General features: G+C 36.7%; 1 protein-coding gene across 1 annotated transcript in view; it reads right to left on the reverse strand.

Annotated features, from left to right (window-relative positions):
- Positions 1 to 446: 446 nt before the first annotated feature.
- Positions 447 to 22,970, reverse strand: part of EXOC1L (exocyst complex component 1 like) — an 86,842-nt gene continuing 64,318 nt past the window's right edge. Inside the window, exons 2-3 of the mRNA XM_053700860.1 lie at positions 15,557 to 15,687; positions 447 to 1,094 (exon numbers count right to left, since the gene is read on the reverse strand). Of these exons, the coding sequence (XP_053556835.1) occupies positions 831 to 1,094; positions 15,557 to 15,687 (395 nt within the window). The 3' untranslated portion in view covers positions 447 to 830. The remainder of the gene's footprint in view (positions 1,095 to 15,556; positions 15,688 to 22,970) is intronic.

Raw genomic sequence — 22,970 nt, forward strand, 5'->3', positions numbered from 1 at the left:
CATCACTACAGTGAATAACAGAGTGGTATAGGGGGTGGTGGAAATTATATTGTGATTGTTAACTTGAAAAACATATTTTAATAAATATATTTAAAATAAGAAATTATATAGTGGTTTACTTTGGGATATTAAGATTAATCATTTCTGATGGTTTGCTGTTGGTATCATTTACCATCACTTTAAGGAACCTGTCCTTGCTCTAGGCTTGATTCTCTAAAGCTCTCTCTTGGGGAATACTCTAAAGTAAATACTCAATTTTTACCTGAGAACTTTTTTTCTATATGAAGAAGAGACACTTTGATTACAATATAAGCTTTGAGGAAGTAAGCTCATGATATCTCTCCGTGCCAGTGAGTTTTTGAGAGCTGAGCTGAAATCCTACAAGATTTCCCTTTGCGCTTATAATTATATTAGCAGCTACATGTATATTAAGGTTGAAGATAAACTTTTTCAAATTATTTCTCAACAGTTTACTTTTTTGTATGTAAAATATGTTATGCCTTTACATAGGAACCAACAGTCCCACAATCCCTAGGCTTTTAAAATGGAAACACAATGTATTCTAATTAAATTTAGCACACAGTGCTACTGGTGTGAAAATATTTAAAAGAACCAGGAAATTACATAACAAAATTACATTGTTTATCACATCATATCAGTCCTGTTAAAATAAAAACAAGTTATTAATTTGTTTTAATATAAAGAATATGATTACATTTGCTGATGAGGTGCCTTTAGCAGCTATGCAAAAATGATTCTGTTTAACAGAAAATCTTACAAGATATCCTGAATCATGACTGATGGGATGCCATCCTCTGATGGAACTTGTGTTAAGGCATAGGGCACAAGGAGAGGCAGAGGAGGTTGGAAGCATAGAAGCAAATCCTCATTAACACCAAGCAGTCTCCATTGTTTGAAGCCCAGATCACACCATCTTCTATATAGGCAGAGTCAAAGTTAAGCACTTTAATGTCCCTTTTGGTGTAGAGTGTATTTAGTTTGATTACACTTCGAGCAAAGGCGTATTTCGAAGCGCAGCTGTAAGCTTCCACATTGCAAACCTCCTCGAACATCATATCAAAATGTGAGTTGTCCTACAGGATGAAATAAAGAATGTTATTTACTGGACATTATTTTTTTTTCAAGTAAAAACGCTAAGTGGTCTACAAGAGACTTATAATTGATAGCACAGATTTATTTTTCTAAAAAAGGAAACAGCATGTATGCTATAATCATGACAATAAACGAGCGGTGACAAATGTATGGCATGAGCACTCAAATGCTGTCACTATGGGGCATATGTATCAAGCTCCGTATGGAGCTTGATAGCCCCTGTTTCTGACGAGTCATCAGACTCGCCAGAAACAGCAGTTATGAAGCAGCGGTCACAAAGACCGCTGCTCCATAACCTGTCCGCCTGCTCTGAGCAGGCGGACACACATTGCCGGAAATCAACCCGATCGAGTACGATCGGGTTGATTGACACCCCCTGTTGGCGGCCCATTGGCCGCGAGTCTGCAGGAGGCGGCATTGCAACAGCATCTCTTGTGAGCTGCTGGCGCAATGCTGAATACGGCAAGCGTATTGCTTGCCGTATTCAGCGAAGTCTGGCGGACCTGATCCGCACTGTCGGATCAGGTCCGCCAGACTTTGATAACTAGAGGCCTCTGCCTTTAGACTAGCACCATACTGCTTGGTTTCATTGGCTATGATTGTAGTATGGATTTATTTTTTTCTTATCAATCCATACTATATATAAGTAATTGAGCTTTATTTATTTATATATATTATGGATTTATAGAAAAAAATAAATGCTTTCTTATGTCTCTTCAAATTTTTAAAAAGGTACCATGGATCTTTCATGAAATAACTTATTTTGAAATTTTCAACTTAGATACCACCCTCTGCCTAAACTGAGCTGTAAAACCTTTCCCACATTCAGCTGCATAGAGTCTATTTTTATAAAACATTGTACAACCTTAAAGTCCAGAACAAAGCTAAAAAAAAACAAATGTTTTGTAAAATGTATTTGTATGTATAATTTATCAGCCCCCCTAAATTATTCTTATTAAGTGTAATAGTTATATTTCTTAGTATAAAAAATATTCTAGCAAAGTAAATATTTTAAATGTTTACTACTATCAGTACTTAAAATACTATATTCAAATTTTAACAAATTAAAACATTTTGGCCCAAATTACAAGTGGCGTGGGTATTATAAGTTGAAAGTACAAAGCTTGTGAGCGAACAATGTGCACTGACTGCAGGATTTAGGATATCGCAGCCACACGAACCCCTACTTCCCATAGACTTATATGGGGCACGCTAAAAAACTGCGCTAGATCAACTGCATATATTTTTAGATGATATACTGTATATATATCTATATAGCTACAGTATATATAAATATATATATATATATATATATATATACACAGATATTTTTAGAAATATATATTTAAAAATAAAAAGAAAATTTTTAGTAAAGAACCAGTGGAGGCTCCTCCATATGTGCACTGTCGCACGTGAACCCCCAGGGGGCAGAGGAGGGGAAAAAAATGAGCAGGAAAAAAAAAATGAGCAGGAAAAAAAAAATATGAAAAATTTTATTTTTTATTTTTTATGTATATTATTTTATATTGTATTTATTATATTTATTGTGCAGTGTGCAGTGTATGCTATCAGTATCATGATCATGATGCCAGGCTGCCAGCTTAAGCTGCTTGCAATGCTATCACATCAGATATTTTCATTTTGGTACCAGGTACATTTGAGTTTATTAGGCAGGAGGCAGGAGCTAGGAACGGGTGGACACTTCAGTGTGTGCTGACGTCTGTGTCGTCACACACACCACAGCACCATGGCGCTCGTCGCACTGCTGCCTGAGGGGGCTGAGAGAGGCTGAGTCTGTGAGTCATAGATTGACAGTCAGGCTCCAGTCTCCACCCCCCACTCACACGTGCGGTAAGGAGCTCTATATGCCTGCACAGTGATCGCAATGCATTCACTGTGCAGGCGTAGCTCCTCCCCAGCTTCATGCCGATAGAGGCTAAATCGCACAGGCTGAACTGTGCGGTCGTTCAGCCTGTGCTCTGTCTCCTCCCCCAGCCTCTCGATCCGGACTGTGTGATAGGCTGAGAGGGCTCCCTGGCTCACGTGATGGTCCCCACGAGGCTCCTCCCGGCTCAACAGCGCGAAAATCTTTGTGGAGATAGCCGTTGAGCTGAGAGGAGGGGTTTTGCATAGCTCTGTTGTGCAAAAATCTGTTAGCAAAAAACGAATTTGTTTTGCTGCCTGCTGGCAGCCATCAACAGTCAACACAGTCATATTTGCTGCTGCTGAGCCTGAGCTGCAGTGTGCAAATAGCCTTAGGGCTCCTTAGGCTAATTAATAAATATAGGCTAATATAGACAGTGAGTGAGTTAGAGTTCAGTTAGCCATTATTACATTTAGCTTAGCTTAGCAATAGAGTTTAGAACTTAACTTTAGATTCAGCTCTGTTGTGCAAAAATCTGTTAACTGCAAAAAATGATTTTGTTTTGCTGCCTGCTGGCAGCCATCAACACAGTCATATTTGCTGCTGCAGTGTGCAAATAGCCTTAGGCTAATAATAGACAGTGAGTGAGTTAGTTAGAGTTAGCCATTATTACATTTAGCTTAGCTTAGCTTAGCAATAGAGTTTAGAACTTAACTTTAGATTCTCAGTCACTAACTACTAGTATTCTATTATCTATCTAGTAGAACATAGTTACTAATTAAATTTTATAATACTATATTATATTAGTTCAGTAAGTTGTTTGACAGTTTGTGGGCAGATATTTTAATGATTTTTGCTGCAGGCCTGCAGTTTTTTATATAGAGTAACTGAGTGAGTTGAGTCTTGAACTACTAGTGTTAAAAAAAAATCTTTTTTTTTTCTACTTGTAATTTAAACAACAAATACAGTCTGAGTCTGAGATTGCTTTTTATATAGAGTAACTTGAGTTGAGTCTTGAACTTGAACTAGTGTTTAAAAAAAAAAATTTTTATTTTTCTACTTGTTATTTAAACAACACATACAGTCTGAGTCTGAGATTGCTTTTTATATAGAGTAACTTGAGTTGAGTCTTGAACTTGAACTAGTGTTAATAAATAAATAAATTCATTTTTCTACTTGTAATTTAAACAACAGATACAGTCTGAGTCTGAGATTGCTTTTGATATAGAGTAACTTGAGTTGAGTCTTGAACTTGAACTAGTGTTAAAAAATAAATTTATTTTTCTACTTGTAATTTAAACAACAGACATAGTCTGAGTCTGAGATTAGCAAGTTTAGGAGTATACTGGACTTTTAGGGAGTTCTTTAACAATTTAGTTCAACTTCTAGTTGATATTTTCTAATAGCTGCAGAGCAGCAGAGCTACCTACCTACAAGTTATATATTAGATAACAACCGCCAAACTATTTAAACTATTACTTCAAGTTGAGTTGTATATTTTCTAACAGCTGCAGAGCGACCTACCTACAAGTTATATATATAATATTAGATAGCAACCGCCAAAATATTAAACTATTACTTCAAGTTGAGTTGTATATTTTATAACAGCTGCAGAGCTACCTACCTACAAGTTATATATATAATATTAGATAACAACCGCCAAAATATTAAACTATTACTTCAAGTTGAGTTGTATATTTTATAACAGCTGCAGAGCTACCTACCTACAAGTTATATATATAATATTAGATAACAACCGCCAAAATATTAAACTATTACTTCAAGTTGAGTTGTATATTTTCTAACAGCTGCAGAGCTACCTACATGCTACCTACAAGTTATATATTACATAAAAACCGCCAAAATATTAAACTATTACTTCAAGTTGAGTTGTATATTTTATAACAGCTACAGAGCTACCTACCTACAAGTTATATATATAATATTAGATAACAACTGCCAAAATATTAAACTATTACTTCAAGTTGAGTTGTATATTTTCTAACAGCTGCAGACTGTTGCAAAGGGGTGTGGCTTTTAAAAATGGGTGTGGCTTGTTAAAAGAGGCGTGGTTTTTAAAAAGGGTCATGTTTTTCAAAGGGGCGTGGCTTTCTAAAAGGGGCAGGGTCTTGTGCACCCCCATTCTAAAACTTCACCAGCCGCCACTGTAAAGAACACAGGAATTTCAAAAATTTCTATGAAAACATATTACAACTGATATTGCATGGGAAGGGCACAAACGTGTGTATATATATATATATATATATATATATATATATAGAAACTTTCATGTAGAGAAGAGGCACACACAGGGCTTAGTTAACATAGCTTTTATTAATAGTTCATTAATTCAGTCAGTCAACGTTTCGGTCCTCGCATGGACCTTTGTCAAGATTGTTCTATGTGAAAAAATGCAAACAAATAAAAGAAAACACAAGTAAATATTAACAATGAAAGAAAAATAGAAAATAACCAGAGAAAATAATTGATTCCCAGATAATACTTAAAAGCATGGTAAATGTAGTCTCATGAGCTATGCATAGGAAACCCCACTTGCGCTAGTAAAGTATATATATACTAAGGTCCAAAGGCTACAAGCACCGGTTGAATATGAGCATGCAATTATAATTAGCAAAAGACATTTCAGTTCATGTATACAGAAGCAATAGAGTATGCAGATCAACCAAGATGAAACCAAGAACAAGGTCATAGGACTCTGCGCTTGGATAGTGCACTTTATATACTACTAGTACCTAAGTACTCATCATAAAGTGAACCAATGCACAACTAGATGCTGATAGAATGCATCACTAAATCTAGCTAAACAGGAGGGGACAGGAACATAGCGCTTAATAAGTAACTTCTGAAAGCAATTTGAGAAAAGAAAAAGAAAAAAAAGAAAAATTCAAAGGAATCAAACAAACGGACCTATAGATTCAATACAAGTTAAACTATTTAAAATCAGACTCCTATCCTCACTAGGGGATGTTCACACATTCTTTCTCAATATATTCACACTGGTATAAGTATATGCATATCCATTAGGTGTAAATCTGCTGTTTCAGACAATATCATACATTTATTTGCTGTACTCAGCATGTAGAAAACCCAATGCGTTTAAGAGTGGCACTTTGTGATATGTGTACCTGTATATCATGTCTTGTGTATCATTACAGGGCCCTGGGAAGTTTATGGGAGCTGTGGCTCCAGAGGTTATCTTGTAAGGCCCAAATATCAGGAACCCATGTGCCCAAAGTCAGGGTGACTATCAGACCAGCTGTCCGCATGTTTTAATGGGTCATGCGCAAGTTTGTACGTGTGGAGTGACCAGGTGGTCACGCATGTGGGTTAACTTACCTCCGTTAGAGGTTGTGTGTAGCTTTCAGCGGTGAGCAGATTGTGGTCTGCGCCGCTCTTAAGTACCGGGTAGGTGCCGACGTATATGACGTCATAGGTCGGGCGATTGAGTCCTGTAGTTGAGGTTGTCATGGTTACAGTTGTAACCAATCTTAACTGTATCGCAGTTTAGAATTACGATACTACAGGCTATTACGAAGGCGAATGTTTCCAAGATATTACACTGGTTATCATAGGTGTAAAAAATGTAGCAATGTGTTTGAAAAATTGTCATAAGGGATAAAGTCAAACCCCAAGAGAAAGCATAACGAGGAGTGTAGGTATGCATAGATGCAGTTTAGAATTGCAAATATCTCTGCATCAAAGTGATTTGTCCCTAATAGGTGATGTGTTCTATGTTACCCAGAGATAATGCTAGCAGGGGTATATCATCAAGGTTATTGTGATAAATGTTACACAAAGCAGGGGCAATCAGAAGATGTGTATGAACAGGGTGGGGAGGGAGTCTGTGAAATGTGTACTGTAGGTGCTATGTGAATGTGTATAGAGGCATCACAAGAGCAAGTATGCATAATGTTGTAGGTGTCTGGCTGTTGTGTGTGACACACTATGTTACAGGTACTATTGGTTTGAGTTACAAGTTAGCATTAGGTATAATAGGGAATGCAAGAGTGGTATATGGCCCAGAGGGAGCGACTGTTGTTCCATATGGGAAACAAGAGGTTCATAATGTTGTGGGAACCCATTCAGGTCCAGGTAGTATAGCAATAGTTAGGAATACAGAGTTACACAGATAATATGTTAGTGCAATATACATTACATTGTTCCATATGGGAAACAAGAGGTTCATAATGTTGTGGGAACCCTCTTAGGTCCAGGTAGTGTAACAATAGTTAGGAATTCAGAGGTACACAGATAGTATGTTAGTGCAATATACATTACATTAGTAAAACAGAGCATAGTCAATGCTGGTGTTCAGTCACTTGGGTAGTAGTGTTTCCAATCGGTGAATCCACCTTGCTTCCCTTTTTAGTAGTTCAAGGTTTCTGTCACCACCTCTTCTTAGTGGTGGTATTCAGTCAATGAGAATTGTTCTTAACATGGCTACTGGGTGTCCCTGTTGCATAAAGTGGCGTGCCACAGGTTGGTCACTCTTTTTGTCTTTGATGGCCTTCCTAATTGCACTGCGATGATTTGCTAGTCGTTCACGGAAGGACGTGCTCGTCTTACCTACATAGTATAGGCCACATGGACAGATGATTAGGTAGACCACAAATTCTGTTGGGCAGGTTAGTCTGTGTTGTATCTGTATGGTCTTTCCGTTATGTGGGTGGTGAAACTTTGCACCTGTTATAAAAGAATTACATGTGATGCAATTCCCACAGCTATAACAGCCTTTCTTGGGTGTTGGTAGCCATCCTTTTCGTATCATATCCAGCTCAAAGGTTGTTTTGACTAGTACATCATGAAGATTATTGGTTCTATTGTACACCATTCTTGGCGGCGGCTGGTTGTAGAAGGGAAGGGTTAGATCTTGGTTCAAAATGAACCAATTCTTCACTATGGTTTGTCGGATGGATCTGCTGCTGGGGTTAAATGTAACCATCATGTTCATGCGTTCTTCTTTCATTTTCTTTCCAGTTCTTCTGTTGAGGAGATCAGTTTGTGTCAGACTCCAGGTATCCTTCATGACTTGTTCAACTTCAGTTTGTTTATATCCTCTTTGTATAAATTTCAGGCTCATAGCTTCTAGTTGTATTTCTTTATTGTTTTTGTTGCTATTGTTGCGGATCACTCTCATCATTTGGGATCTGATGATTCCTTTCTTAAGTGCTGGTAGATGGAATGAGTTGGCCGTCAGTAGAGAATTCCGGTCTGTTGGCTTAGAGTAGAGGGTTGTACCAATTCTGATCTCCGGGTTGGTCAAATCTTTGTATATCTCAATGTCTAGGAAATGGATGGTATGTTTACTGTGTTCCATCTTAAATTTGACATATGGCAGTACATTGTCAATTCTGTTGAAGCATTGTAATAATTCCTCTTCATTTCCATTCCAGATGAGGAAGATGTCATCTATGTATCTGCGGTAAATGTTAATGTTATCCATGTTGCTTGAGTATATGTACTGTTCCTCAAGTCAGGCCATAAATAGATTGGCATAGGCTGGTGCCATGTTCGAGCCCATTGCGGTGCCCATTTGTTGTAGATAATATTTATTTTTAAACTTGAAATAGTTATGAGTCAAGCATAGGTGTATAAGGTCCAGAAGGAATTCTATTGGAGGGCCGCAGTACATGGTGTCTTTCGTGAGAAATTCTTTAGTTGCCTCAATGCCTATATTGTGTGGAATAATGGTGTATAGGCTGCTGACGTCAAGGGTCACAAAGAAGCTATCCTGGTTGATGCTTGGAGTGGAGTTCAATGTTGTGATCAGAGATTTGGAGTCTAAAAGAAAGGATGTAGTCTTGTGCATGACCCATTAAAACATGCGGACAGCTGGTCCGATTGTCACCCTGACTTTGGGCACATGGGTTCCTGATATTTTGGCCTTATAAGATAACCTCTGGAGCCACAGCTCCCATAAACTTACTGGGGCCCTGTAATCATACACAAGACATGATATTCAGGTACACATATCACAAAGTGCCACTCTTAAACGCATTGGGTTTTCTACATGCTGAGTACAGCAAATAAATGTATGATATTGTGTGAAACAGCAGATTTACACCTAATGGATATGCATGTACTTATACCAGTGTGAATATATCGAGAGAGAATGTGTGAACATCCCCTAGTGAGGAAAGGAGTCTGATTTTAAATAGTTTAACTTGTATTGAATCTATAGTTCCATTTGTTTGATTTCTTTGAATTTTTCTTTTTTTTCTTTTTCTTTTCTCAAATTGCTTTCAGAAGTTACTTATTAAGCGCTATGTTCCTGTCCCCTCCTGTTTAGCTAGATTTAGTGATGCATTCTATCAGCATCTAGTTGTGCATTGGTTCACTTTATGATGAGTACTTAGGTACTAGAAGTATATAAAGTGCACTATCCACGCGCAGAATCCTATGACCTTGTTCTTGGTTTCATCTTGGTTGATCTGCATACTCTATTGCTTCTGTATACATGAACTGAAATGTCTTTTGCTAATTATAAATGCATGCTAATGTTCAACCGGTGCTTGTAGGGCTTTGGACCTTAGTATATATATATATATATATACTTTACTAGCGCAAGTGGGGTTTCCTATGCATAGCTCATGAGACTACATTTACTATGCTTTTAAGTATTATTTGGGAATCAATTATTTTCTCTGTTTATTTTCTATTTTTCTTTCATTGTTAATCTTTACTTTGTTTATTTTTCAAAAAATATGTTTTTGTTAGCTAGCCTTGCTTAGTGGTGTGTTTTACACTTAAGTGGAACTAATTGTTTTTTTCTTTTATTTGTTTGCATTTTTTCACATAGAACAGTCTTGTCAAAGGTCCCTGCGAGGACTAAAACGTTGACTGACTGAATTAATGAACTATTAATAAAATATATGTAAACTAAGCCCTGTGCGTGCCTTTTCTCTACATGAAAGTTTCTGCCTATCTACCATAGAGAGCACCCAGGCAATTCAGCATACAGTGCTTGGATCCCAAAACTAGAGTATATATATATATATATATATATATACTGTATATATGTATGTATGTGTGCACATACATATTTACACATATAATCATATAATAACATAACTACACACGTATATATATATATATATATATATATATATATATATATACAGTATATAGATGTATATAATTTCAAAAACTTTTTGTCAATATTATATATTTTTTTTTATTAAAATGGTTTATTTTAATATGTTTTGGATATGCTTTGTGATTTTCTTTTAACCCTTACACTTTACTTCAGGTCTCAAGTCGCGCAACCTACAACTTTCAACTTTTAATATTTAACAGGGTTGCGATATCCATTGAAAGTATAGGTAGCGCTAGAGCAATGTTGGTCGCACTAACTATTCTCTGGTAAATCAGTGTTACTATGGTCTTGAAATAAGTTGTGCATTAATGTTAGCGTGGCCAATCGATACTGTTTATCGCCTCCCACACTATCAGCGTGCCCTTTTTGTTGGTATGCCATAGCAAATGTTATATCAAATGGCAGAGATGGGCTTTACTGGGAATCAGAAGCATGTACAAGCTTACTTTTGGATCATTTGATGTTTCCATGCTCTGCTTGCAGAATCTGACTAATACCTAGTACCTGAGTGGCTCACCTCAGTATCCTATTAAAAAAAATCCATGGAATCTTGGAGCTATAGTTAATTTGACTGTCACTCATTTTTATCAACGCAAATGAGGATTATTACTCCCTGTATACAATAAATAGAACACATTGGAGCCAATCAGATTGCAGAGTTAAGGATCCTGATTTCTAGGCAATACCGACATACTGAAGACTTTTTTTGTTGTTGCTGTGGCTGTAAGGACATCCTGCAGCATGATTTAAAAGTGGTATGTGCTTCCAAGAGGTGACCTTGCAGTTTAGCCTCCTTTGCCTAATGGAAAGTGCAGCCCTGAATTTTACTACTATTAGCAATGAGGCATATGTTAGTGCAACATTTAACCCACCTGACCTCTAAATCCCAGTCTTGTTGGCAAGCCTGTCAGTGCAGTAAAGCTATGAAATATAAGGAACTTCATGAAGGAGAAAACATACAAATTAGTGAAAAGTAGCAAATTTAATAATTATGATTAATGCAATATTCTAATTATACTTTTCCTTTAACCAACAAAAAACTGAGGGTACGTTTACATAGTTAGCCCGTAAAGCATCAATATTTCCTGTTTAATGCTTAACATTCCTCTGCTTTAAAGGGAACACTTTTCATATCCTTCTAACTCTCGATCACAACAAAGCAATTGCTGAGAGAAACTGCTTTTCATTACACACCTGAAAATGTGAGTATGATATAAAGAATAAAATAAGGTTCTATAGATCACGTATATATGTATATTAAATACAAATAAATACATGTATAATTATCAGTTTTGCCCTCTACCTACAGACTATACAAAAGCAATCATGCATTGTGTAACTGAAACAAAGGGGGGAATGTCCAATTTGCTCTTAAAGGGACAGTCTTCCAACATTTTTATTGTTTAAAAAGAAAGATAACGCCTTTACTACCTAGTCCCCAGCCAGTGGTGGACCTAATGAACAAAGGGACCTGGTACAAGAATTTTTTTTTGTCCCTAATACACATTTAGTCATTGAACTTCTTTGATTAAATCATGTCAGACTAGAATTTGAGTGGACTCCTAGCCAGGTTAACTGCTCTCTCCTGATGTTAACTTTTCTTCTCCTGTTAATATTTATCTTCAGTTCACACCAGGAGAGAGCAGATAACCTGGCTAGGAGACTTCCCAAAGTGGCACATTTGACTTATGCTGGCAGCTGGCTTACAGTTACAGGGGGCCCTGATGTTAAAAAGAGACTGCAGTCTAAGTCTTCACTGACTGGTGCCGGCCAAAATCAAGTGACGTTAAGGCACACATTTGATTAGCTTTGGGTGGCTGAGGCTTACAGGGGAGCTTGTTGTCAAGATTAGAACTTAGCCTTCCCAGACTGTTGCTGGGCCAAGCCGACGTTACGTGGCGTTTTGCGGTACACATTTGATTGGCTTTGACTGGCTCACAGGGGGACTTGTCAAGAGCAGAGCTTAGCGTTGAAGGACTGTTGCCGAGCCGATGTCACGGGATGTCGGCTCAACCCAGCAACAGTTTGGGAAGGCTAAGCTCTGCTCTTGACAACAAGCCCCCCTGTGAGCCAGCCAAAGCCAATCAAATGTGTACCGTAAAACGTAGTGGTGACAGACTGGCACCGTGACCCACTGTAACCTCTCTGCCTTGCCTTTCCTGATGCCATTCTGTTGTGTCCTTGGCCTCCTGCAAAAACATTAAAGGGACACTGAACCCAATTTTTTTCTTTTGTGATTCAGATAGAGCATGAAATTTTAAGCAACTTTCTAATTTACTCCTATTGTCAAATTTTCTTCATTCTCTTGGCATCTTTATTTGAAATGCAAGAATGTAAGTTTAGATACTGGCCCATTTTTGGTGAACAACCTGGGTTGTCCTTGCTGATTGGTGGATAAATTCATCCACCAATAAAAAAGTGCGGTCCAAAGTTCTGAACCAAAAAAAAAAAGCTTATATGCCTTTTTTTCAAATAAAGATAGCAAGAGAACAAAGAAAAATTGATAATAGGAGTAAATTAGAAAGTTGCTTAAAATTGCATGCTCTATCTGAATCATGGATTCAGTGTCCCTTTAAGCCTAGTCTGGTCAAGGAATAATATTAATTTTAAAAAAGACACTTTATAAAAAAAACTTTTTTTTTTTTTTTTTGAGTCTCTAAGCTGTTGTTTTTTTTTTTGTTTAGACTGTGTGGGCCCCCTCCCTAGCTTGGGCCCCGGTGCAGTCATACCACTTGCACCAGGAATTGGTCCGCCCTTGTCCCCAGCTTTGCACAACCAACTTTCTTATATTAATATACTTTATAACCTTTAAACCTCTAAATATCTGTCAGTTTCTATGCCCCTGCAGGCTGCCTTTATCTCAGAGCATTTTTAACACTTTTCACATCACACACTGCTAGTTCATGTGTGCCATAGAGATAGCATTGTGCTCACTCCCATGGAGTCATTTATGAGTCAGCACTAGTTAGCTAGAATGCAATTCTGCAAATAGCACTAAAATAAGGGGTCAGTCTGCAGAGGCTTAGATACCAGGTTATCACAGAGTTAAAAAGTAAAAAGTTTTTGCAAGCTGGTAAAAACAAATGCAAACGTATGTAAACTGGGTAGACGATGCAGGATTTAATTAACCCAAAATTATTAGCACTTTACAACTGCGGATTATCAGCAACAATGTAAATACAGCTACAATTAACTGTTAAATAGGAATAATAACATTTTTCTTTGTATTATTATTCCAGATAGTGGCAACAAAAGATATTGTAGCTATTCTAGGGAATAAAAGCACTTCCAACTGAATTTGGATATTGTCATCATAATTTCATAGTAAATCTATTTGGACAGGTCTCTATAAATATATACTATTTATTTCACTCCCACCCAAAAAATGTTATGAAACATATTTAGCAGCGTCACTCACTCGCTACATCATGAATGTTACTAACATCTTTACATTAAGGAATATGGAGCGTTGCAATATATTAAGCTTCAATTCTGCTTGCATTTGTTCGCTACCAATTTAAGTGCATGGTTAATATTTATTGCACAGGCGTTAGTGTGTGCTGAGCTAGGCATGATACATTACTCATGACAGTGCAGATGAGTAATTTCCCACAAGTAATAGATTTATACTAAAGTCATTCATGTGGAATAATGCAAATGTGAAAAGCCTTATGAACATAGAATCTCATTCAGGTAGTGGAGTTTTTTTTATTTATTTCTATAGCATTTTAAGGTTTATATAAATACACAATAGCAAGTGACAAAAGTTAATACCAGGTTTTTAAATGGATTAAAGGGTCATATAGGGCATGTAATTTTAAACAACTTTCCAATTTACTTTTATCATCAAATGTGCTTTGTTCTCTTGGTATTCTTTGTTGAAAGCTTTGCAGACTTTCCCCCTTTATTCAGTTTTTGTAACAGACATATTTTAGAAAATATGAGCCCAACTAGGTTTAGCTTTCAACAAAGAATACCAAAAGAAACAAAGCACATTAAAAGGTAATCACAGAGGTAAAAATGTATTAATATAACAATGTTAGTTATACAAAACTGGGGAATAAGTATTAAAGGATTATCTCTTTTTAACTATACAAATTCTGGAGTAGACTGTCCCTTTAAATAAGAATAGATGAACCATAACGACTTGTAATAGGATTACAATGAGCTTGCTGCTACAGTTTTGCTCGATTCATTAAAAGTATAGGGCAAGTTATAAATTTTATCAGGTGCGATGAAAATGTTCTGGTTAAACATTTTAACCAACATTTAAAATACCTTATCAGGCATTATTGATTGTGTTTGGCCGAGGATAAAATAATGCGCTGATCGTTATTAGTTGTGCTGCACTTGTAATCTAAGTCTATGTGGCCGAATTATCAAGCCCTGAATGGAGCTTGATGCCCCTTTAGGCTCGCCGGAAACTAAAGACCGCGGCTCCATAACTTGTCCGCTGCCTCTGAGGCTGTGGTCTTTAAACCGCCCAATCCTATGCGATCGGGCTGATTGACACTGCCTGGTAGCGGCCGATTGGTCGTGAATCTCCAGGAGGCAGTATTGCACAAGCAGTTCACCAGAACTGCTTGTGCAATGATAAATGCAGACAGCATATGCTGTCTGCATTTATCGATGTACGGCGGATATGATACACTGCATCGTATCATGCCCGTCCGCACCTTAGTAAATCGGCCCCTTTATGTCAACAGTCTCTTCAATTCATGTATTTCCAGTTCATGTCAATTAATTGCCTTAATAGTCTCTCACTCATTTTCAGTTAATAATTTATTACTTGTAATTTACCCTTTCAAAGAGAGTTTATATAAAGTACATTATGTTATTTGTCACCCTTTTGGTTTACACTGTCTATGCTGTATTGATATTGTAAATCTTTCTAAAAGAACTGTTGCAAGTTGAGGGCTACCTGTATAGAAAACTGAAACTTTAAGGAGTGGAAGAAAAATGAACACAGGAGTATATTCCAGTCCTTTAGAAAAGCTTGTCAAATGACAGAGATCAGTCTCGATAATTATTAGTTGTATTTACACTAATGCCGAATTGTATGAATGGGGAATTGAAACTTTGAATGATAAAAAATATCACATAATTAAAATAGCAATAAATACACCTGCTTGACCGCTGACTGTGATGTAATTAAAATAGCAATATATGCATCCGTCTGACCCCTGACTGATGTTATGCGTGCTCCTGCATTCAAATTGCTTATTTCTGTAAAAGTAAAGGCATTATTCTGTAACTTTTCAGATACTCTCTGTTTGTCAATCACCCAGATAGATTCCAATTATAGTAGTGAAATACAAAAAGTCTAAGAATTGTCTAAAGCTACTCAATGAAACACAATGATACTACCATAAATATGGAACATATAAATTAAGTTAAAAAAAAATAGTTCTCTCCATTATTTTTATTATGTTTATTTAGACAAAATAATTTTCAAAACTTACTGTTTCAGCTTCTTTCCCATCAATGAACTCCATATCCTTAAGAAGCCATATCTCTGCCACTTCGTACTTTTCATCTAGACATACTCTGTAGTGCTTTACCAAGGTTATGTGCACTTCCTGTTGTTTCGCCACTGTAAGAGATGTTTCCATTTAGTTACCTGGTAGCTTTAGAGATGATTTACACATTAATCGATTGGTTAAAATGTACACAAGCTTTGATCTCACCCAGGGGGCTCTTTGTAATGTCAGTTTGGAAAAATGACTTGATTATGTATGGATGTTTTCCATTTATAATTTATCTTACTCTGTTGTGGCAATCATGTTTGTGAGGAATGTCTAAAGTATTAAACTGGAGCTTGTAGTTAAGTGAAAGTTCTTACTCCTAATGATCTTGTATATGATATTATACAGTAGATAAACAAAAAGTGATATTTTTCAATACTAACACTAATGGGATGCATATCTAATGTAAATATTCTGTATGCTTGTATAGGATCCAAACATAAATACAAAGGGCTATATTAAATCTGATGAAAGAACATTTGCCAGATTAATACGGTTTTAACATATTTAAAACTGTGTTTACTGTGGACAGGTGAGATGTTCTTTACGACCTTGCATCTTGTCTACACCTTCATATTCACTAAAAATAGTTGTTTGACCTGTAAGTGCTGTCAATATGTAAGATTCTTTTGAAATTAATGTGTCAGTACATACATTGCGCAGGTACTTACTAGTACAGGATTTTGTGATACTGGTACTGTCTGATGCTTTCCATTTGAATAAATGTGTTTTATCTTCTTACACATCCAATATCATGTAGTATAGAGCAATTGTTTTTGCCTTGAATAATGTATGTTTAATTAGTCAATTGTTTCGCAAGCTACTTAATGTTGCCAATGGTGCCACAATTTACAAAATGTAGTGAACGCCAAGTGTAAATTGACAATAAAGAGACATTTAGCAATGTGACCATTATAAAAAACTAGTCATGTATACAGACAAAAAAAATGTTTCATATGATTCAATCGTCACAAAACAAAATGGTTTTGTTTTCTCTGATATTCATTAAGGGAGACATTCAGAATTTGTATGTTAACCCCTTAATGACCACATCACTTTTCCATTTTCTGTCCGTTTGGGACCAAGGCTATTTTTACATTTTTGAGGTGTTTGTGTTTAGCTGTAATTTTCCTCTTACTCATTTACTGTACCCACACATATTATATACCGTTTTTCTCGCCATTAAATGGACTTTCTAAAGATACCATTATTTTCATCATATCTTATAATTTACTATAAAAAAATTTATAAAATATGAGGAAAAAATGGAAAAAAACACACTTTTTCTAACTTTGACCCCCAAAATCTGTTACACATCTACAACCACCAAAAAACACCCATGCTAAATAGTTTCTAAATTTTGTCCTGAGTTTAGAAATACCCAATGTTTACATGTTCTTTGCTTTTTTTGTAAACTATAGGGCCATAAATACAAGTAGCACTTTGCTATTTCCAAACCATTTCTTTTCAAAATTAGCGATAGTTACATTAGAGCACTGATATCTTTCAGGAATCTCTGAATATCCATTGACATGTATATATTTTTTTTTAGTAGACAACCCAAAGTATTGATCTAGGCCCATTTTGGTATATTTCATGCCACCATTTCACCGCCAAATGCAATCAAATAGAAAAAATTGTTCACTTTTCACAAATTTTTTCACAAACTTTTGGTTTCTAACTTAAATTATTTACAAACAGCTTGTGCAATTATGGCATAAATGGTTGTAAATTCTTCTCTGGGATCCCCTTTGTTCAGAAATAGCAGACATATATGACTTTGGTGTTGCTTTTTGGTAATTAGAAGGCCGCTAAATGCCACTGCGCACCACACGTGTATTATGCCCAGCAGTGAAGGGGTTAATTAGGGAGCATGTAGGGAGCTTTTTGGGGTAGTTTTAGCTTTAGTGTAGTGTAGTAGACAACCCCAAGTATTGATCTAGGCCAATTTTGGTATATTTCATGCCACCATTTCACCGCTAAATGCGATCAAATTAAAAGAAACGTTAATTTTTTCTCAATTTTAGGTTTCTCACTGAAATTATTTACAAACACCTTCTGCAATTATGGCACAAATGGTTGTAAATGCTTCTCTGGGATCCCCTTTGTTCAGAAATAGCAGACATATATGGCTTTGGCATTGCTTTTTGGTAATTAGAAGGCCTCTAAATGCCGCTGCGCATCACACGTGTATTATGGCTAGCAGTGAAGGGGTTAATTATGTAGCTTGTAGGGAGCTTGCAGGGTTAATTTTAGCTTTAGTGTAGAGCTCAGCCTCCCACCTGAAACATCAGACCCCCTGATCCCTCCCAAACAGCTCTCTTCCCTCCCCCACCCCACAATTGTCCCCGCCATCTTAAGTACTGGCAGAAACTCTGCCAGTACTAAAATAAAAGGTATTTGGCCCTTTTTAAAAAAAAAAAAAAAGCATATTTACATATGCTGATGTGTAGGATCCCCCCTTAGACCCCAACCTCACTGATCCCCCACCATACTGCTCTCTAACCCTTCCCCTCTGCAATAATGGGCGCCATCTTGGGTACTGGCAGCTGTCTGCCAGTACCCAGTTTTGTAACAAAATGAGCCTTTTTTTTTTTTAAATTCCCTTTTCTGTAGTGTAGCTTTCCCCCCCCACCGAGACCAACCCCCAACCCCTTCCAAAACCCTTAGATTGCATTTAAGTTTTTTTTTTTTTTACTTTTTAACTTTTTTTTTTCTGTAGTGTAGCGGTTCCCACCCGCTCCCGCCCCGTGCACGCGCCCGCCCACCACCCCCGTGCACGCGCGCGCTCCCATGCGCGCCCCCGTAGCTCCCGCCCCCCCCCGATCCCGCCCCCCTCCACTCCACATAGCGCACCGATGGCCGCCACCCGCCTCCCACGTAAGCTCCCACCCACCAACGATACCGGCCATCGATGTCCGGTGCAGAGAGGGCCACAGAGTGGCTCTCTCTGCATCGGATGGCCAAGGGGGGTTATTGCAGGATGCCTCCATATCGAGGCATCACTGCAATAACCGGAAAGCAGCTGGAAGCGAGCAGGATCGCTTCCAGCTGCTTTCCACACCGAGGACGTGCAGGGTACGTTCTCAGGCATTAACTGCCTTTTTTTTGAGGACGTACCCTGCACGTCCTCGGTCGTTAAGGGGTTAACAAAAATTCATGTGACTGTTGTTTTCTATTGAAAACATCTTCAAGGCAGCAGAGAAGCAGTTGTACAGCAGTGTAAACTTAAATAAAGTTAAATCAGTAATTAGTGCTACTGCTACAAGCAAGTAGCAGCACCATTTTTTTTAATGGGGTCAGGACTGACTAAGAGCAAAAGTGAAACTTTTGTACTTATTGGCTGACACCTGAATCAATCAACTGACAATCACTAAATAGTGTTAATTTAAACTCTTTTTAAGCCTTTCCTGTCTTTAGCATAATTGTTTTAACCTCGCAAACAAATCAACTACACTTTTTTCTAGCATGCATTCGGTTCATTCTGGTTTTCTTAAAGGAATGTTTTGTTTATCATTTTCAGATGATTGCAACTAATATGGAAACATTTGTTTTTTTTTACTTCATGAATTCTGAAGCTGAATTTTTGAATGCCTGGTATATCAATAGTTTTGTTTTTGTTTGTTTTTTATAGCAAGATCACATGATAAATACAGAAAGGAAATAGTAAGTAGTGTCTAAAGTTTACCTATAATGTTTTTTTTTTTTTTTTTACAGATCAGCATATATTTGAAATAACAAGTGGTGGTTCTAGGCCATACAGTTTTTGGGTGCTGCCAACTGTATAGGATGCTACTGTTGGGGGACATCATCTACTACTATCAGTTTCTACTTGTATTTTTAAATATAAGTATAATACCTTATACGTGGCTTGATTCATGTGTCCTTCACAAAGATAAATCTGCCCATTTCCAGGTCATTTTCTCTGATGAGTCCAATTTTCAGCTTTGCCCAACACATGGATGCCTAATGGTTAGAGGGACACCTAGAGAGGCCTACAAGCCACAGTGTCTTGCACCCACTGTGAAATTTGGTAGAGGATCTATGATGATCTGAGGGTGCTTCAGCAAGGCTGGAATTGGGCAGATTTATCTTTGTGAAGAATGCATTAATCAAGCCACGTACAAGATTATCCTGGAAGTAAATTTGCTTTCTTCTGCCCTGACAATGATCCTCAACTCTGAGGATTGTTTTTTTCCAGCAGGACAATTCTCTGCACCACACAGCCAGGTCAATCAAGGTGTGGATGGAGGATCACCAAATCAAGATCTTGTTATGGACAGACCAATTACTAGACCTGAACTCCATTGAAAACCTCTGGAATGTGATCAAGAGGAAGATGGATGATCACAAGCCATTAAACAAAGCCGAGCTGCTTGAATTTTTGTGCCAGGAGTGGCATAAAGTCACTCAACATTGATGTCACTGGTGGAGAGCATGTCGTATAGAAACAAATATGTTCATTTTACTCAAATACATACCTATAAATAGTAAAACCAGAGAAACTGATAATTCTGTAGCAGTGGTCTCTAAATTTTATCCAGAGCGGTGTATATATATATATATATATATATATATATATATATATATATATATATATATATATATACACACACACACAAAACACACACCAGAAAATTTCTGGAATACCAGGAAGGGAGGTGCAAGGTGTCTACCTTAGTTTTTAACCTAATCTCATTCTAACCCTTCCCACTATATAATTTGTTCGCAATTCATTAGTGAACACAGCTGTGATTTTATGCCCAGCTGCTAGTAATACACACAGAGCACAAATTTGACTCCATATGACTGTAAATAACACTAAAATGCACATTTTATTTATTGCCTTAGTTCCAGTAACACACAGACCCATGTTAATGGTGCTTACTTATTCTCTGCCTTTTTCTGGTGCCATGTATGTAAAGGAATTAAAAGGAGACATGAAAATTGGACATTTAAATGTTTACTGGATAGCTGGTGGAAATACTGTAGTGTCCAGTTCAATACTGGAGTCCTAGCAACCCTATTCAAAAATGCATTTACAGTGATTATGTAAAAATGGAAAAAAAAGTTATTGTTTTTCTGTAATATTTTAATTACTATGTTTCTGCTTTTGAACAGGTTCATATAGTCCCATCTAATCATCTGATTTTGATAGAATCATTTAAATCCTTTTGAAACCATTCAAATTTTGTGGATGCATAAATTACCCATAACCCCCATGCCAATGTTACTTTGCCTACAGCAATTTTCTTTTAATGGACAGTATTACCTAGATTAGAAAACATATTAAATCAATAAAAGTAAAAGCCCCAGGCGCGCTAACATCTGGAGGTCAGGTAGTGCTGCCTCACTAGGTTCTTGTCCCCATAGACTTCTATGGAGCATGCTACAAACCATGTTCTGGATTTCACTTGAACCCTAACCCAAAGGTGCAATAAATAAGAAATAGTTTAAATAGCATTGTTCTTTACTCAGAAGAAAATGTTATTTGTATTCTATGTATATATACTGTTTTGAAAACTCAAATTGTCTACACTATCTGCTTCTTTCTAATTTCTTACTAGTCTAGGATTAGGGGAAATGTCAAGCTCTGTGTATATATATATATATATATATATATATATATATATATGTGTGTGTGTGTGTGTTTGTGCATTTAAAAAGTGAAGAACAATGTTATTTAAACTGTTTTTATTTTAAAAACAAAATGTGCTCAAATGTGTGTGTGTATATATATATATATATCTATATATATCTATATATATATCTATATATATATATATATATATATATATATATATATATGTGTGTGTGTGTGTGTGTGTGTGTATATATATATATATATATATATATATATATATATATATATAGAAAGGAAAGCAAATTGCCAGCTCTACCTAATTTAATATTGTATTGATTGACCTCTGATATATAAGTAGATGTATCAGGGGGTGCACGGGGGCATAAAAATTAATATTGTATGGGTATCAGAAATTTAAAGAAGAGGACAGACAGAATAAGATAGAAGAAAGTATGCCCTATGCCAGCACAAATCATAAAAATAAAGAATTATGTTAAGTCAAAAAAGCTGGATATCAAACCTGCAGGCACAGAAAGGATAAGCCCCTCTCCTATAAACATGTAAAAAATACTAGTAATGCCATAGTACAGAATTATCAATTTATTACCTTATCATACTGATATATTAAACATCCTAAGAACAAGTAAATTAGTAGCAAAAAAAGCTAAAACCTGACTATCATAAAAACCTGGTTACCAATGGCCATTGGAAAAAACATATATATATATATATATATATATATATATATATATATATATATATATATATATATATATATATATATATATATATAAAAGAGAATGTGCACAATTCACAATGAGGCATTAATTTGATGTAAAGACAAGGGGACTATGTTACAAGTTCAGAGTTAATGCAAGTCTCAAAGGAAAAGCAGTCTCAAGATGCAAACAATCTCCAGGTAGTGACCAAGCAATAGTAGTGGTTAGCAAATAGCAGCAGTTCACGTAAGTAAAGCCAAGCAATGGAGAGAGGCAAGGGCGAAACTACAGGGGGTGCAGAGGTCGCAGGTGCGACTGGGCCCCTGAGGGTGGGGGCCCAGCTTAAAATTTTTTTTTTTTTAATATTTTTTTTTATAATTTTTTTTTAAAATAAAAAACTTTAACCTACCACTGCCTGCACTGATATTATGTGAGTGTGTGTGTATTTATGCATGTATGTGTGTATGTTTGTGGAACCAGCAAATTACAGACCTTGTTACTACAGCAGGGGGTAAACAGTGTCACTATACAGTACCACTATATACAGTATGGGGGATGGACCATGTCACTGACTACTGTGGTCACTTTATAAAGTACTGGGTGGGTAGGGACAGGCCAGCCATCTCACTGGCAGATTACAGACTGTGTCACTAACTTACTATATACAGAACTGGGGGGTTAAACAGTGTCACTATATGCAGTAATAGGGGGTCACATCATCTCACAGACTGTGGGCACAGGGTACCTCCTTTTGCAGACATGTAATCTGATTCACATTTTTTTTCTGTGTTAAATGTAAAATTAAAAAAAATGTATTAAATTCACCTTTTTTTGGAGGGGGGAGGGGCGGTGGGGGGGCCCCTTCTTAGATTCTTGCACCTGGGCCCTGTGGTTTCTAGTTACGCCTCTGGAGAGAGGTAGTTGTACAGTAGTATTTTAGCGGTCAAATAGTTAGCGGGGATATAGTCTATTAATATAGCAGCTGTTAGTAAATACTTCCAGGGATTCCTGGGAATGATCGTTATGGGGTACAACCTTCTGAGGGATA

This window comes from Bombina bombina, chromosome 2, assembly GCF_027579735.1.
Source record: "Bombina bombina isolate aBomBom1 chromosome 2, aBomBom1.pri, whole genome shotgun sequence".
NCBI classification, from domain to species: domain Eukaryota; kingdom Metazoa; phylum Chordata; class Amphibia; order Anura; family Bombinatoridae; genus Bombina; species Bombina bombina.